Below are 17,816 nucleotides of genomic sequence, written 5' to 3'. Positions count from 1 at the left end.
AACTTTTATAATAGTAAATATGATTATGGTGAGTGCTAAACTTGCCGGGTGTCTAAATAGCGAGCCCGTGATGCCTGGGCTATGTACTTAGAATATTGCAAAATGTGCTTTCACCAAAAAGCTATTTTAAAATCGGACATATCGAGTGGATAGAGGAGGTCTGTATCTATAATTCTTAAAATAATTGTTATGCTTTTTGTGAACGTTTATCGTGAGTAATTTAGTAAAATGTTAGCGAATTCCCCGGAAGTTTGCGGGGGGTATGCTAGTTCTGAACGTCACATGCTAATGTAAAAAGCTGGTTTTTGATATAAATATGAACTTGATTGAACAAAACATGCATGTATTGTATAACATAATGTCCTAGGGTTGTCATCTGATGAAGATCATCAAAGGTGAGTGCTGCATTTAGCTGTCTTCTGGGTTTTGGTGACATTATATGCTGGCTTGAAAAATGGGTGTCTGATTATTTCTGGCTTGGTACTCTGCTGACATAATCTAATGTTTTGCTTTCGTTGTAAAGCCTTTTTGAAATCGGACAGTGTGGTTAGATTAACGAGAGTCTTGTCTTTAAAATGGTGTAAAATCGTCATATGTCTGAGAAATTCAAGTTATAGCATTTTTGAGGTATTTGTATTTCGCACCACGGGATTCAACTGGCTGTTGACTAGGGTGGGACGTTAGTGCTCCTAATCTCAGTTTGTTACCTGTATAAACGACACCTGTCCACAGAAGCAATCAATCAAATCAGATTCCAAACTCTCCACCATGGCCAAGACCAAAGAGCTCTCCAAGGATGTCAGGGACAAGATTGTAGACCTACACAATGCTGGAATGGGCTACAAGACCATCGCCAAGCAGCTTGGTGAGAAGGTGACAACAGTTGGTGCGATTATTCGTAAATGGAAGAAACACAAAAGAACTGTCAATCTCCCCTGGCCTGGGGATCCATGCAAGATCTCACCTCGTGGAGTTGCAATGATCATGAGAACGGTGAGGAATCAGCCCAGAACTCCACGAGAGGATCTTGTCAATGATCTCAAGGCAGCTGGGACCATAGTCACCAAGAAAACAATTGGTAACACTACGCCGTGAAGGACTGAAATCCTCCAGCACCCGCAAGGTCCCCCTGCTCAAGAAAGCACATATACATGCCCGTCTGAAGTTTGCCAATGAACATCTGAATGATTCAGAGGACAACTGGGTGAAAGTGTTCTGGTCAGATGAGACAAAAAAGGAGCTCTTTGGCATCAACTCAACTCGCCGTGTTTGGAGGAGGAGGAATGCTGGCTATGACCCCAAGGACACCATCCCCACCGTCAAACATGGAGGTGGAAACATTATGCTTTGGGGGTGTTTTTCTGCTAAGGGGACAGGACAACTTCACCGCATCAAAGGGACGATGGACGGGGCCATGTACTGTCAAATCTTGGGTGAGAACCTCCTTCCCTCTGTCAGGGCATTGAAAATGGGTCGTGGATGGGTATTCCAGCATGACAATGACCCAAAACACACAGCCAAGGCAACAAAGGAGTGGCTCAAGAAGAAGCACATTAAGGTCCTGGAGTGGCCTAGCCAGTCTCCAGACCTTAATCCCATAGAAAATCTGTGGAGGGAGCTAAAGGTTCGAGTTGTCAAACGTCAGTCTGGAAACCTTAATGACTTGGAGAAGATCTGCAAAGAGGAGTGGGACAAAATCCCTCCTGAGATGTGTGCAAACCTGGTGGCCAACTACAAGAAAGGTCTGACATCTGTGATTGCCAACAAGGGTTTTGCCACCAAGTACTAAGTCATGTTTTGCAGAGGGGTCAAATACTTATTTCCCTCATTAAAATGCAAATCAATTTATAACATTTTTGACGTGCGTTTTTCTGGATGTTTTTGTTGTTATTCTGTCTCTCTCTGTTCAAATAAACCTACCATTAAAATGATAGACTGATCATTTATTTGTCAGTGGGCATATGTACAAAATCAGCAGGGGATCAAATACTTTTTTCCCTCACTGTATATCCCCCCCCCCAAGCAGACACAGATGGCCCTGAAAGAACTTCATTTGACTCTATGTAAACTGGAAACCACATATCCGAGCCTGCATTTATTGTAGATGGGGATTTTAACAAGGCTAATCTGAAAACAAGGCTCCCTACATTTTATCAGCATATCGAATGCGTGACCCGGGCTGGCAAAACCCTGGATCATTGTTATTCTAACTTCTGCAACGCATACAAAGCCCTTTCCCGCCCTCCTTTCGGAAAATCTGGCCTCGACTCCATTTTGTTGCTCCCAGCCTATAGACAGAAACTAAAACAGGAAGCGCCCATGCTCAGGTCTGTTCAACGCTGGTCCGACCAATCGGATTCCACACTTCAAGATTGCTTCGATCACGTGGACTGGGATATGTTCCGCATAGTGTCGGACAATAACATTGATGAATATGCTGATTCGGTGAGGGAGTTTATTAGCAAGTGAATCGGTGTACCCACAGCGTCTATTAAAATCTTCCCCAACCAGAAACCGTGGATTGATGGCAGCATTCGCGCAAAACTGAAAGCGCGAACCACTGCTTTTAATCAGGGCAAGGTGACCGGAAACATGACCGAATGCAAACAGTGTAGCTATTCCCTATGCAAGTCAATCAAACAAGCTAAGCGTCAGTATACTGTAGAGACAAAGTAGTCGCAATTCAACGGCTCAGACATGAGAGGTATGTGGTATGGTCTACAGTCAATCACGGACTACAAAAGGAAAACCAGCCCCGTCGCGGACCACGATGTCTTGATCCCAGACAAACTAAACAACTTCTTTGCTCGCTTTGAGGACAATACAGTGACACTGACACGGCCCGCTACCAAAACCTTTGGGCTCTCCTTCACTGCAGCTAACGTGAGTAAAACATTTAAACGTGTTAACGCTCGCAAGGCTGCCAGCCCAGACGGCATCCCCAGCAGCGTCCTCAGAGCATGCACAGACCAGCTAGCTGGTGTGTTTACGGACATATTCAATCAATCCTTATCCGAGTCTGCTGTTCCCACATGCTTCAAGAGGGCCACCATTGTTCCTGTTCCCAAGAAAGCTAAGGTAACTGAGCTAAATGACTATTGCCCCGCAGCACTCACTTCCATCATCATGAAGTGCTTTGAGAGACTAGTCAAGGACCATATCACTAGTCAAGGACGCAATCGCCATCACACTGCACACTGCCCTATCCCATCTGGACAAGATGAATACCTATGTAAGAATGTTGTTCATCGACTACAGCTTAGCATTCAATACCATAGTACCCTCCAAATTTGTCATTAAGCTCGAGACCCTGGGTCTTGACCCCGCCCTGTGCAACTGGGTCCTGGACTTCCTGACCGGCCGCCCCCAGGTGGTGAGGGTAGGAAACAACTCCACCCCGCTGATCCCCAACACTGGGGCCCCACAAGGATGCGTTCTCAGCCCTCTCCTGTACTCCCTGTTCACCCATGACTGCATGGCCATGCACGACATCAACTCAATCATCAAGTTTGCAGACGACACTACAGTGGTAGGCTTGATTACCAACAATGACGAGACGGCCTACAGGGAGGTGGTGAGGGCCCTTGGAGTGTGGTGTCAGGAAAATAACCTCACACTCAATGTCAACAAAACAAAGGAGATGATCGTGGACTTCAGGAAACAGCAGAGGGAGCAGCCCCCTATCCACATCGATGAGACAGTAGTGGAGAAAGTGGAAAGTTTTAAGTTCCTCTGCGTACACATCATGGACAAACTGAAATGGTTCACCCACACAGACAGCCTGGTGAAGAAGGCGCAGCAGCTCCTCTTCAACCTCAGGAGGCTGAAGAAATTTGGCTTGTCACCAAAAACACAAACTTTTACAGATGCATAATCGAGAGCATCCTGTCGGGCTGTATCACCGCCTGGTATGGCACCTTCTCCGCCCACAACCGTAAGGCTCTCCAGAGGGTAGTGAGGTCTGCACAACACATCACCGGGGGCAAACTACCTGCCCTCCAGGACACCTACACCACCCGATGTCACAGGAAGGCCAAAAAGATCATCAAGGACAACAACCACCCGAGCCACTGCCTGTTCACCCCGCTATCATCTAGAAGGCGAGGTCAGTACAGGTGCATCAAATCGGGGATCGAGAGACTGAAAAACAGCTTCTATCTCAAGTCTATCAGACTGTTAAACAGCCATCACTAACATTGAGTGGCTGCTGCCAACATACTGACTCATCTCTAGCCACTTTAATAATGAAGAATGTATGTAATAAATGTATCACTAGCCACTTTAAACAATGCCACTTTATATGTTTACATAGCCTACATTACTCATCTCATATGTATATACTGTACTATATACCATCTACTGCATCTTGCCTTTGCCATTCGGCCATCGCTCATTCATATATCTTCATGTACATATTCTTATTCATTCCTTTACACTTGTGTGTATAAGGTAGTTGTTGTGAAATTGTTAGATTACTTGTTAGATATTACTGCATGGTCGGAACTAGAAGCACAAGAATTTCATTAGCATTAACATCTGCTAACATTAACATCTGCTAGCATTAACATCTGCTAACCATGTGTATGTGACAAATAAATCAAATTTGATTTTACAGATGCAGAACAGTTATTATTGCATTCACGTGGTACCTACTATGAACATGGAGACAGGGCAAGTCGTCTGCTCACATTCTGAAGAACTTCTTCTCCAGTTATAAGCTGAATCTCCAGAAAAGTGAGTGCTTCCCAATCAGCGCTACAACTCCAGCAGACAGACTTGGCTTTCAGCTTAGCTGCTCTGGTTTCAAATATCTTGGAGTGAACCTAACTCGTTAATTACATTCTCTTTTCTCTGCAAACTTTGCTCCCCTCCTTACGCAAATGAAATCAGATTGTCAGAGATGGGGTAACTTACCAATATCATTTATAGGAAGGATTAATGCTGTAAAAATTAACCCTTTACCCAAATTCCATTATCTATTTCAATCTCTCCCATTGTTTTACCAAGTCAATCAATCAGGCTGTTATCACATTTATCTGGGGAGGAAAGGTACCCAGAGTCAGTAGATCTTTACTTCAGAGATGCAAGTTTAGTGGAGGGCTTGCACTACCCAACTTTTTATACTATTACTGGGCAGACAACTTTCAGAAATTGCCATTCTGGTTACATGCTCCAGATACCCCATGGTGCCACCTAGAGGCACATTCTTGTATTTCTGCTTCTCTTCCTACTTTACTCTGCTCTTTTCTCCCAGCATCCTCCACTCGCTATACTGGCAATCCTGTAGTGCTTTCCACACTTAACATTTGGTATCAGTTTCGACTGCATTTTAATTTCTCCTCTGCATCTACTATGGATCCTATTGATAAGAATAACTTATTCTCCGCTTCCCTAATAGATAATGATTTCTCTTACTAGACAAGTAAATGTATTAAGTCCTTCCAAGACTTATATGTAGATGGAATTTTTTCTAGTTTTCCCAACCGGGCCTCTAAATACTCTTTGCCTCCATCTCACTTTTTCAGTTACCTTCAAATTCGGCATTGTGTCTCCTCCCAATGTTCTGGCTTCCCTGCTCCACCCCCTTGCTAACCCTGGAATGGCATATTGACTCTATTACTTCGACAGAAAGCAGTCATTTCTCAGATCTGTGTATTATGTCATTGGACAAATATTCCACTAACAAAACTAAATCTGCTTGGGAACGGGAAATGGGTGTTGAATTTACACAAGAGTGGTGGGATGAGGCGATTGATAGAGTACGCTCCACTACATCTTGTGCTCGTCTTGGTCTCATACAATTTAAGGTTTTTATATGAGTGCATTTTTCCAAATCCAGATTGTCTGAAATACTGTATATCCAAATGTAAATCATGAGTGTGATAGATGTCATGTCTCAACATGTGATCTTAGTTCATTCAATGTTCTAAACTACAAAATTACTGGGATTCAATTGTTTTTTTAATTATCTGAGGTGCTTGAAATTAACCTGCAATGATGACACTTGGTAGCTGTTTTTGGTATTTCAGAAGACTTGTTCTCCTTGGACCCAAACATGCCGATATTGTTGCTTTTACATCCTTATTGGCTCGACGTATAATTATTTTCCAGTGGAAGTCTGCTCAGCCCCCCTCTACTTCTCAATGGCTTAACGATGTAATGTTCTTCCTAAAGTTTGAGAAAATGAAGTATTCTCTGTTAGAAAATGGCAACCATTTATATCATACTTCAATGACTTGCAGAAGTTCCCCTCTGACGAGATGCTTTAAGGTTTCCAAGTAGTCATTACATTATAGATGCAGTCATCAATATAATGCTATCCAGTACAAGCAAGTTCGTCTGTTTACTGATAATTTATTTATTTATTTCTGTTGCTCCACTTTTTGTATTTTGAATCTGTATTGAGTTGTTTGTATGTGAGCCAATTTTATTTTTCCTGTATTCTTGTTTATTTGTTGTGATATCGCTGTGGAATGTTTTTTTTCTAGGACCGAACTGTGGAAGGGTGTGGGTTGGGTATATGGGGTGGAAGGATTGGGAGATGGTTGGGGTGAGTGGTTGTGAGGGAATTGAGGTGGGTGGACTGAGGAAGGGCGTAGAAGTAAGGAAGGGACTGGGGGGTGGAAGTGTTGTGTGGAGGGAGGAAGGGTGGTTGAGATATGGTAAAATCGTTCTACTTACATTGATGTACATTTTGTACAACTTCAATAAAAATATATACAAACACTTTTTTCCCTCAGCAATCTACACACAATAACCCATTATGACAAAACAAAAACAGGTTTTTAGAAATACCATATTTACATAAGTATGCCATGAGACTCGAAATTGAGCTCAGGTGCATCCTGTTTCCATTAATCATCCTTGAGATGTTTCTACAACTTGATTGGAGTCCACCTGTGGTCAATTCAATTGATTGGACATAATTTGGAAAGGCACACACCTGCCTATATAAAGGTCCCACAGTTGACAGTGCATATCAGAGCAAAAACCAAGCCATGAGCTCGAAGAAATTGTCCATAGAGTGCGGGGACAGAATTGTATCGAGCCACAGATCTGGGGAAGGGTACTGGGGATGCTGTGGGGATGTTTTTCTGCGGCAGGGACTGGGAGACTAGTCAGGATTGAGGCAAAAATGAACAGAGCAAAGTACAGAGAGATCCTTGATGAAAACTTGCTCCAGAGAGCTCAGACTAGGGCGAAGGTTCACCTTCCAATAGGACAACAACCCTTAGCACACAGCCAAGACAACGCAGGAGTGGCTTTGGGACAAGTCTCTGAATGTCCTTGAGTGGCCCATCCAGACCCTGGACTTGAACCTGACCTAAAAATAGCTGTGCAGCAATGCTCCCCATCCAACCTGTCCCACTCATCTTCAATGGCTGTGCGAAGTTGCTGGATATTGGCGGGAACTGGAACACTGTCGTACACATCGACCCAGAGTATCCCAAACACGCTCAATGGGTGACATGTCTAGCGAGTATGCAGGCCATGGAAGAACTGGAAAATGTTTAGCTTGCAGGAATTATGTACAGATCCTTGCGACATGGGGCCATGCATTATCATGCTGAAACATGAGGTGATGGCGGCGGATGAATGGCACGACAATAGGCCTCAGAATCTCGTCACAGTATCTCTATGCATTTAAATTGCCAATCGATAAAATGCAATTGTGTTCGCTGTCCATAGCTTATGCCTGCCTGCCCATACCAAAACCCCACCGCCACCATGGGGCACTCTGTTCACAATGTTGACATCAGCAAAACACTCGCCCACACGACGCCATGCACGTGGTCTGCGGTTGTGAGTCTGCAGACCACATGTATGTAAATTCTCTAAAATGACGTTGGAGGCGGCTTATGGTAGAGAAATTAACATTATATTCTCTGGCAACAGCTCTGGTGGACATTCCTGCAGTAGCATGCCAATTGCACGCTCCCTCAAAACTTGAGACATCTGTGGCATTGTGTTGTGTAACAAACTGCAAATTTTAGAGTGGCCTTTTATTGTCCCCAGCACAAGGTGCTGTTTAATCAGCTTCTTGATATACCACACCTGTCACGTGAATGGATTATCTTGGCAAAGGAGAAATGCTCACTAACAGGGATGTAAACACATTTGTGCCAAAAATTTTAGAGAAATACGCTTGGAAAATTTCTGGGATTTTTCATTTTAGCTTAACTTACTATTGAGAGTTAGAATATCAAATTAAAAATCAAATCAAATGTTATTGGTCACATACACATGGCTAGCAGATGTTATTGCGAGTGTAGCGAAATGCTTATGCTTCTAGATATGACAGTGCAGCAGTATCTAACAGGTAATATCTAACAAATTCCACAACAAAACCTAATACACACAATCTAGTAAAGGAATGGGATGAGAATACATAAGTATAAAATATGGATGAGCAGTGACAGAGCGACTAAGATGCAATAGATAGTGAAGGACACAGTGTACAGTGTATACATATGAGATGAGTAGTGTTCCATTTATTAAAGTGGCCAATGATATCAAGTCTGTAGGTAGGCAGCCGCCTCTCTGTGCTAGTGGGGGCTGTTTAACAATCTGATGGCCTTGAGATAGAAGCTATTTTTCAATCTCTCCATCCCAGCTTTGATGCACCTGTACGGATCTTAACTTCTGGATGGAAGCGGGGTGTACTGGTCGTGGCTTGGGTGGTTATTGTCCATGATGATCTTTTTTGCCTTCCTGTGACATCGGGTGTTGTAGGTGTCCTGGAGGGCAGGTAGTTTGCCCCCGGTGATGCATTATGCAGACCGCACCACCCTCTGGAGAGCCCTGCGGTTGTGGGCGGTGCAGTTTGCCGTACCAGGCGGTGATATAGCCCGACAGGATGCTCTCAATTGTGCACCTGTAAAAGTTAGTGAGGGTTTTTGGTGACAAGCCAAATTGTTTCAGCCTCCTGAGGTTGAAGAGGCACTGTTGCCCCTTCTTCAGTGTGGTGAAGAGGCGCTGCTGCGCCTTCTTCACCACACTGTCTGTATGCGTGGACCATTTCAGTTTGTCTGTGATACGTACACCGAGGAACTTAAAACCTTCCACCGTCTCCACTGCTGTCCCGTCAATGTGGATAGGGGGGTGCTCCCTCTGCTGTTTCCTGAAGTCCATGATCATCTCTTTTGTTTTGCTGACGATGAGTGAGAGGTTATTTTCCTGACACCACACTCCGAGGGCACTCACTACCTCCCTGTAGGCTGTCTCGTCATTGTTGGTAATCAAGCCTACCACTGTGGTGTCATTTGCAAACTTGATGACTGAGTTGGAGGCGTGCATGCTCACCCAGTCGTGGGTGAACAGGGAGTACAGGAGAGGGCTGAGAATGCACCCTTGTGGGGCCCCAGTGTTGAGGATCAGCGGAGTGAAGATGTTGTTTCCTACCTTCCCCACCTGGGTGCGGCCCGTCAGGAAGTCCAGGACCCAGTTGCACATGGTGGGGTCGTGACCCAGGGTCTCAAGCTTAATGATGAGTTTGGAGGGTACTATGGTGTTGAATGCTGAGCTGTAGTCAATTAACAGCATTCTTACATCGGTATTCCTCTTGTCCAGATGGGATAGGGCAGTGTGCAGTGTGATGGCGATTGCATTGTCTGTGGACTTATTGGGGCAGTAAGCATATTGGAGTGGGTCTAGGGTAACAGGTAGGGTGAAGGTGATATGATCCTTGACTAGTCTCTCAAAGCACTTCCTGATGTCAGAAGTGAGTGCTACGGGGCGATAGTCATTTAGTTCAGTTACCTTAGCTTTCTTGGGAACAGGAACAACCATCTTGAAGCATGTGGGGAAGGCAGGCTGGGATAGGGATTGATTGAATATGTCCGTAAACACACCAGACAGCTGGTTGGCGCATGATCTGAGGACATGGCTAGGGATGCGGTCTGGGCCAGCAGTCTTGCGAGGGTTAACACGTTTAAATGTTTTACTCATGTCGGCCATGGAGAAGGAGAGCCCACAATAGTAGAATACACAAGGTGCAATTTTGAAATATAGTTTTGCATCAGCAGTTATCTCTTGTGATGTCAGTTAATGAAAGTCACTGAATTAGCTCAAGTCAGCTAACATTTTTTAGATTGTAAGTTAGCCTTGTGTCCAGCTATCTAAACTTGTAGTAATAATGGTTGAAATACCGACCGGGGGGCCCACGTTGATAACAAGTCACTCTGTCAGATATTATATAAAAAAATGCAAACATTTCTCTACACCCTATCGCAAAATGAGTAGAATTGCATGAAATGATTCATAAAATGTATCAATTTTCTCAACACCCCATTGCAAAATGTGTAGAATTGCAGGAAATGATGTGTAAAACTTAATTTTGCTTAGGGCCCCAAAAGGACTGCATGTGTGGATATGGATACGCAGAACCACAAGCCACTACAGTCCCCTGTGATAAGTTATTTTTTGTGGCCCCCAACCCCATGAAAGTTGCCCATCCCTATTTTAAACATGCACAGTTTTGTCATGAGTGTGCTGATTGGCCCGCATCTTGGCCCCAACCTACCCTTCTATATATGTTGTTGGTTTTGGTTCATTTGAAAAGGGCTTCACAAATAAAAGTATTACTGTTGTTATTATTAATTAATAGTAGCATATTGTCCACATCCACATAACTAACATGGTCCAAGCACACCAAGACAGTCATGAAGAGGGCACGACAAAGCCTATTCCCCCTCAAGAGTTGCACCATCGAGAGCATCCTGACTGTTTGCATCACTGCCTGGTATGGCAACTGCTCGGCCTCCGACTGCAAGGCACTACAGAGGGTAGTACGAACGGCCCAGTACATCACTGGGGCCAAGCTTCCTGCCATCCAGGATCTATACCAGGCGGTGTCAGAGGAAGGCCCTAACAATTGTCAAAGACTCCAGCCACCCTAGTCATAGACTGTTATCTCTGCTTCCGCACGGTAAGCGGTACCGGAGCGCCATGTCTAGGTCCAAGTGGCTTCTAAACAGCGTCTACCCCCAAGCCATAAGACTCCTGAACATCTAATGAAATGCGCCCCCCCCCCACCTCTTTAACACCGCTGCTACTCTGTTATCATCTATGCAGTCACTTTAATAACTCTACCTACATATACATATTACCTCAACTAACCGGTGCCCCCACACATTGACTCTGTACCAATACCCCCCTGTATATAGTCTCGCAATTGTTATTTTACTGCTGTTCTTTAATTACTTGTTATTTTTATTTCTTATCCGTATTTTTTTTAACTGCATTGTTGGTTAGGGGCTCGTAAGTAAGCATTTCACTGTAAGGTTGTGTTTGGCGCATAAAACGAATAACATTTGAATGATATTAATGAATATCAGTATTGATAGAATAATCTAAATCTGCTATTGGTGAGCTATACTACCTGTATTAATTGGGGCATGGCCCAGGTACTCCTTACTCAGAAGGGCTGCATGGATCAGCTCACCCAATGGATGGGGACCAGGACTTGCTGTGGGAGTAGCCTCATGGTCAGGGGTCACAAAGCTCCCACCTAAGAGGAAAGATATATATATATATATATATATATATATAATGACTTGTGGGATGAAAAAAAAAAAACTTCAGAGGAAAGGGAGGAATTTAAACTATGATTTGGCAAATTCGTTTCTTTTTTCACAAGAAACATTGCTGCCTCTTTCTCTATCTCTCTCACTCCCACACACACACCAGTGCTGAGCGATTAGAGCTTTTTGAGGTCGGTTCGATTATTTAAAAAAATATCAAAATGTTCGATTTCAATAATTTTTTTAAACATTAGATGTTTTAAATATGTGAGTTGAATGCTGTAACACAGATACATCCATTAATAAAAGTCCCATGATAGTAGTGACTGCCCATGACTGTTTATCATATATTTGTCACGATCGTCGTAGTAAATGGACCAAGGTGCAGCGGGTCAAGTGCTCATCTTAACTTTATTAGTGAACACTTAAATACACAAAACAAGAAACGAACAAACTAACAGTCTTGCAGGCTAAATACAGCAGTGCTAAGAACAACCTCCCACAATCCCCAAAACAAACATACTCGTAATTATAGGACCTTCAATCAGAGGCAACGATATACAGCTGCCTCCAATTGAAGGCCCCAATCCCAAATACCTAAACATAGAATTAAACACCCTAGAACAGACATAGAAAGATACAATGACCAAAACCCCAGAATACATAAATCAAACACCCCTCTACATAAACACATACTCAAAACCATATAAAACAAATACCCCCTGCCACGTCCTGACCAAACTATAATAACAAATAACCCCATTACTGGTCAGGACGTGACAATATTAACCATCAGTTATTCACATTACTTTACTTTACTAAAATATTTCAGTTGTTGTGTATATTACATTTGTTTTATTTGACAACTTATGTAATTCCAAGTCATCATCTCATCTCTATAGAGCTGCTGGCTATGCTGTCTAACAAAGACACTATTTTTGTAGTTTTTCAAAGTAAATAAGCCATACTGTTATGACTGCTGAATGCCAACTATCAATCACTTAGATCATGTACGGTATTTTCAGGTAGAGATACCTCGCAAATAAACTGCTCTCTATATATCACCTCTTGATTGTGAATTCTTCTCTCTTAAGTAGCAGGCGTAAAAGAAACAAAGACCGGACAAGTTTAGCCGCACAATGGATTATGATCCTTGTAGTTAATTATACAATGCGGATAACTACGGTATAAAGAAATTTGGACTGTTGTGATAAACTACAATTCCCTACCTCTAAGCACAGTTCGGGCATATGATCTGATTTATCTCTAGAGAAACTACAGTGCACATTGCATTGAGCTCACAGAAAAAAAGCTGAATGACATGAAATTCAAATAATGTAACTGATTTCAGTCAATTTGTTATTTAAAAAACAAAAAATAACCAACATTTCAGTTAATCGCTCAGCACTAACCCACACACACACACACACACGTTACCTGTAGCTAGGTGGAGGATGGTGACAGATAGTGTCACAGCAAGAACTGTAGACACCATGGCTTAGTATCAGAACAGCCTGACAGAGAGTGGAGGGAAACACAAGTGGGGAGAGAAAGAGATTTTGAGGAAGGCAGGGAGAACAGATACAACTTATATGATGGTAAGAATGTAAAGCAAGAGAGCAAAAGGAAAATGCTTCAAAATCTGAGTACATTTCTCAATGCATGCCTTACTGCAGTATTGTACTTTAATCAATCAGAACAACAGCACCAGCAACTACACTGATCATTAAAAACCTACAGTAAAACTGTAGTTTTCTTAAGCTTTAGAGCAGGGGTGTCAAACATACGGAGGGGGTACAATCTGGCTCGCGGTGGTGGTGGACAAAAAAAAAATACAAAAGTACAATTTAAAAAATTATAATTGACCTTTATTTCAACAGGCAAGAAATATAACAAATTTCGGTGCGGCCCTCCGGACCTCACTGAAGACCGAATGAGGTCCCCAGGGCAAAATGTGTTTGACACCCCTGCTTTAGAGAGACATATATTAAAAAGGTGCAGTCTGTGACCTGGGAATCTGTTCATGGTAATTTACATTTTTGATTCCTAAAGAATATAACATACACATGGGCTTAGCCCAACTGTCTTACTCCATCATAAGCCAAGGTTGTATTGCTCCATTCTTTACAAACAATAAACAAACAAGGTATAGCTTCAAAATGTTTAAAACGGTTGTTTATTTATTTTATGTAACCTTTATTTAATCAGGCAAGTAAATTAAGAACACATTCTAATTTACAAAATGTGTATTAGGGAGGGTTCATTTCCCCAAACCATCCATTCCAAATGTATAAACCCCTCTCAAATTCGTAGACTAATGTAATCCACATGACAGTTTAAAACATGTATTTACATGTGTTCACATTATTGTTATTTGTAAACAATTGGGTAATAAAACATTATTTTAGGTTATGATAGGTTAGGGTAAGGTCATGCTATGACAGTTGTGCTAAACTCAAGAGATGTTTAAGTATATACATGGGTATATCAAGCATTTCAATGTCATTGAACATATCCCCATAATCCCATTATGTATATTTAAACCTACAATAAAAGTGCCTTGGTGAAATTGCTCAAAACGTGATATTATTAGCAGTGCAGTATTGTTTATCATTGGTGTTTTTAGTGTTGCCTTCCATCAATATCTCACCATGTAAATCTATCTCACAACATAACATAAGAGGAAAAGGCTATCACATCCCTCTTCGTTTTCAAAATATCCACAAACTCATTATATTTGCCCGACAATCACTATTCAAAAATGAATAGGCCTAATTTGTATTTGCGTCTGAGAAAAACGGAGTATATTTGTTTGGTTTAAGATCTCATTGCAGGTAGCGTTTGTTGTGCAAGGTGATGGATAAGAAAAAGAGACCTGCGCTTATTATTAGGCCTATGCGTAATAGTTAACAGCGAGGGAAACATACATACCTGGAAAATCACGTCCTGAACTATCCCCCTATTATTATCCGCTTCTCTTACACACTGGTATTCGCGTTTCAGTCAAAAATCTGGCTATTGTTGGTTGAGCTATGTTCTCTTTTACTGCGTTCCTTCGAGTCCCTTACATAAAATACCAGCGCTGACGCTGCGCGTTAAATTTGTTTAAATTATAATTTACTTTCACCCGGCCCTGCTCTTTGTGTGAGTATATAGGGGGTTTTGTGACTACACCCCTCTAATATCCTAATCACTACCATTGATTTTCCCAAATATGTGGAAAGGTATCCTGCTGTCTTCTGAATCCGCTCCCCCTTTGTCCTTGATGGCATGTCTATCCCGCCTCTCTCTTATTTCTTGGCCCCGAAGCAGGCGAGCGGGTGTGTAGAACGCTGGTAGCTGTTTCTACGCGTATGGTTGAAACGTTGGCGTGAGTGAGGGCATTTAAATCGGGAGTAATAGCTCACAGATGCGCCCTGGTGGATGTTCGCAGATTTGCATGAACTTGGTTCTCTTGGCGAAGAGCTGTACACTAACAGTGCTGAAACACTGAATTGACCACACGATAAATAAACAAAGTCTAAAATGAAATACCCTTCGGTATTTTCCGTAAAGGACGATATTCTACTACTACTATGATCGAGTTGCATCGGCTCAGCCCATCAAGACAGATAGACAGTGAAGGACAGAAAAAAAGAGTGACAGTGGTGAGTCATTAGGCTACAATTAAAATGTATTAGGATCCATGCATGCACGCTTACCAGATACCTTTTTAATGGTTGTCTAGAACTGAATGCCCTACACAATATAGCCTGTATATTTAAATGTCGACTATCTTCAGAATAAATAGCCTAGGCTACTCAATGCTTTGCCCCCACCCCCCTCCTCACTATATTTGGACATTCGCCTGGGAACGCTTATTTTACAATGATTTTCATCGACAAAATCACAAGTGAAAGGCTGTGGTGGAAGTATCTGCGCAGTTGTGCTATGTTGTCAATATGTTTACTGAAATGTGCGCTAACGATGATACCTTGTTAATGCACGGGGGGACCGTTCTAGGGGGGAACGTTATTTTTGTGTAAGCCAAAAAAGACCTTCGCTCATACAGTAAATCTAATAGGCCTATGTATTTGGATGTGTGCAAGATGGTAAGCTCAATCAGACAAGTTATAATATGATTCCTCAACTGTTATTTTTTTCTCCTTTATTTTATCAGGGAGACCAAGGTCTCTTTTACAGATGATCCCTGAATTACAGACATTGCAGAAAATACACACAAAATATAAATACAAAATGCAAGCAGAAAGAAAAAAACGGTCATAAAAAACAAACACATTTATAAGTAACAAGGTCCTCAAATCAGCTTTCTGAATTTCCCTAGAGGCACCAGAATATCAAATTTAAGAACATTTTGAAGATAAGGTGCAATAAAACTTAAAGCTGGTTTAGCTAACTCAGTAGAGACCAAAGTAACTTCCAGAGTACCCTGAGACCAGGTACGGCCAGCCCACTTATGGCGGCAGATTGACGATGGCGACATATTCTGAGCTAAACTAACCAAGACGCACCTCCAACACATAAAAACTCACATAATTCTGCCCAAAAACAATGACAATGTCTCTCAACCAGTGGCATATGGACTTTTTATGTGAGTGCTAATGCCTATGTGTGATAAACAGTGCTCACTTTGTCAAAGGCAAGGGCGCAAAATATTTTACTTGTCTATTCCCAGCATGTCTCTATAGGGTGCTGTTGGAGAGACGCATCACTGTGGCGCTCCACCAACTTTCCGTCCCAAAAGTAGCCTAACATAAATCATGTAGCAGATATAGGATATGGTAGAAAGAGTATGTGGCCTTTTCTGTAGCCTACAGACTGGAGATAAAATGAATATCAATGTAATGAGACGGACACTTTCTACATCATGCAGGTTTCTCAAATCAAATACCCTCACCTAAATGGCGCACAATCAAATAAAAAATGCACTGTTATTTTAACAAACATATCCTAAAAACAGGACAGGTCAAAGTAAAATGGACAATATGGAATGGACAATCACAACTGTTGTCCAGGAGTTTCACACGATTGTCATGATCAGTGGTTTGAAGTTTGTATCCTTACATTTCTGACAAGCTGATCATAGCGAAAAAGAAAATACTTCTGCATTTCCTGCTGTGTAAACACATTGAAAATAGGCTCACAATAATTGCTGATAACTTTGGGTAGCTGATATTCAGAGTTTAAATAGCCAAATTGATTAGTCACAGGAATCAGGACTAATAAAGCCAATGCAACGGCCCATTTTGCAAATGATGGGCCTACCACATGGATGGGCATTCATAAAATTCCATTGCGGCCGACATGGTGGGCTACATCCCAGTGAGCATAAGGGGGGGATAATTTTTGGTCTTGACTAGGGCGCCAGAACGGCAAGGACTAGCCCTGTGATAACTCATGTCTAAAGTTGAGTAATTATGTTGGGTACAGTGGGACTTATTGTAAAATGGCTTTATAAATGAAAAACTAGCAATGTATCAACCTACGTGACATCAAAGAGGGCCAACCAACATTCTGGTAGAGAATGCACTGATGAGTACTAAAATTGTCACCCGTAATAAAGCACAGTGCGCTATGATAACCTGCATCTAACAGCTTTAGTGAAGTGGCAGCTGTGTTCATATAGATGATGTCGCCATAGTCGAGGACCGACAAACATTGACTGAATAATCTGCTTTCTACTATTTAGCGAGAGGCAGGACCTATTTCTATTGAAGAAACCCATTTTTATTCTCAGCATCTGAACTCATCAATATTATTTTCAAAGGACAGCTTTTAATCTATTCAGATTAGAGGTCGACCGATTAATCGGAATGGCCGATTAATTAGGGCCGATTTCAAGTTTTCATAACAATCGGTATTTTTGGCCACCGATTTGCCGATTTATTTTTTGTATTTTTTTTTACACCTTTATTTAACTAGGTAAATCAGATTAACCTGTTTGGGCTAGGGGGCAGTATTGAGAATTTTGGAAAAAATATGTGCCCATTTTTAACTGCCTCCTACACCAACTCAGAAGCTAGAATATGCATATTATTGTTCAGGTTTGGATAGAAAACACCCTAAAGTTTCTAAAACTGTTTGAATGGTGTCTGTGAGTATAACAGAACTCCTATGGCAGGCAAAAACCTGACAAGGTTTCATGCAGGAAGTGGCCTGTCTGACAAGGAGTCGTGCGTCTTGCATCTGTTTATTGAAGAGTAAGGATCTTAGCTGTAACGTGACAATTCCCAGGGCTCCAATAGGCTCTCAGAACCCGGGAAAAACCTGAACGATGACGAGGCAGCCTCTGGC

At 42.2% G+C, this 17,816-nt stretch overlaps 1 protein-coding gene across 3 annotated transcripts in view; it reads right to left on the bottom strand.

Annotated features, from left to right (window-relative positions):
* LOC106583888 (seizure protein 6 homolog) overlaps nt 1–15,001 on the bottom strand; it is a 133,766-nt gene extending 118,765 nt beyond the window's left edge. The window contains exons 1-3 of one of the 3 annotated variants that reach the window (XM_014168513.3): nt 14,454–15,001; nt 12,960–13,036; nt 11,444–11,509 (exon numbers count right to left, since the gene is read on the bottom strand). In XM_014168513.3, the coding sequence (XP_014023988.1) occupies nt 11,444–11,509; nt 12,960–13,017 (124 nt within the window). In that variant the 5' untranslated portion in view covers nt 13,018–13,036; nt 14,454–15,001. Of the gene's footprint in view, nt 1–11,380; nt 11,510–12,959; nt 13,037–14,453 lie in introns of all 3 variants that reach the window. The other 2 variants (XM_014168512.3, XM_014168514.3) reach the window with 2 other exon arrangements.
* Between the last annotated feature and the right edge of the window lie 2,815 nt (nt 15,002–17,816).

Source organism: Salmo salar, chromosome 23 (assembly GCF_965601325.2).
Source record: "Salmo salar chromosome 23, fSalSal1, whole genome shotgun sequence".
In the NCBI taxonomy this organism is placed as follows: Eukaryota; Metazoa; Chordata; class Actinopteri; order Salmoniformes; family Salmonidae; genus Salmo; species Salmo salar.
This window is presented reverse-complemented; position numbering and strand designations above follow the sequence as displayed.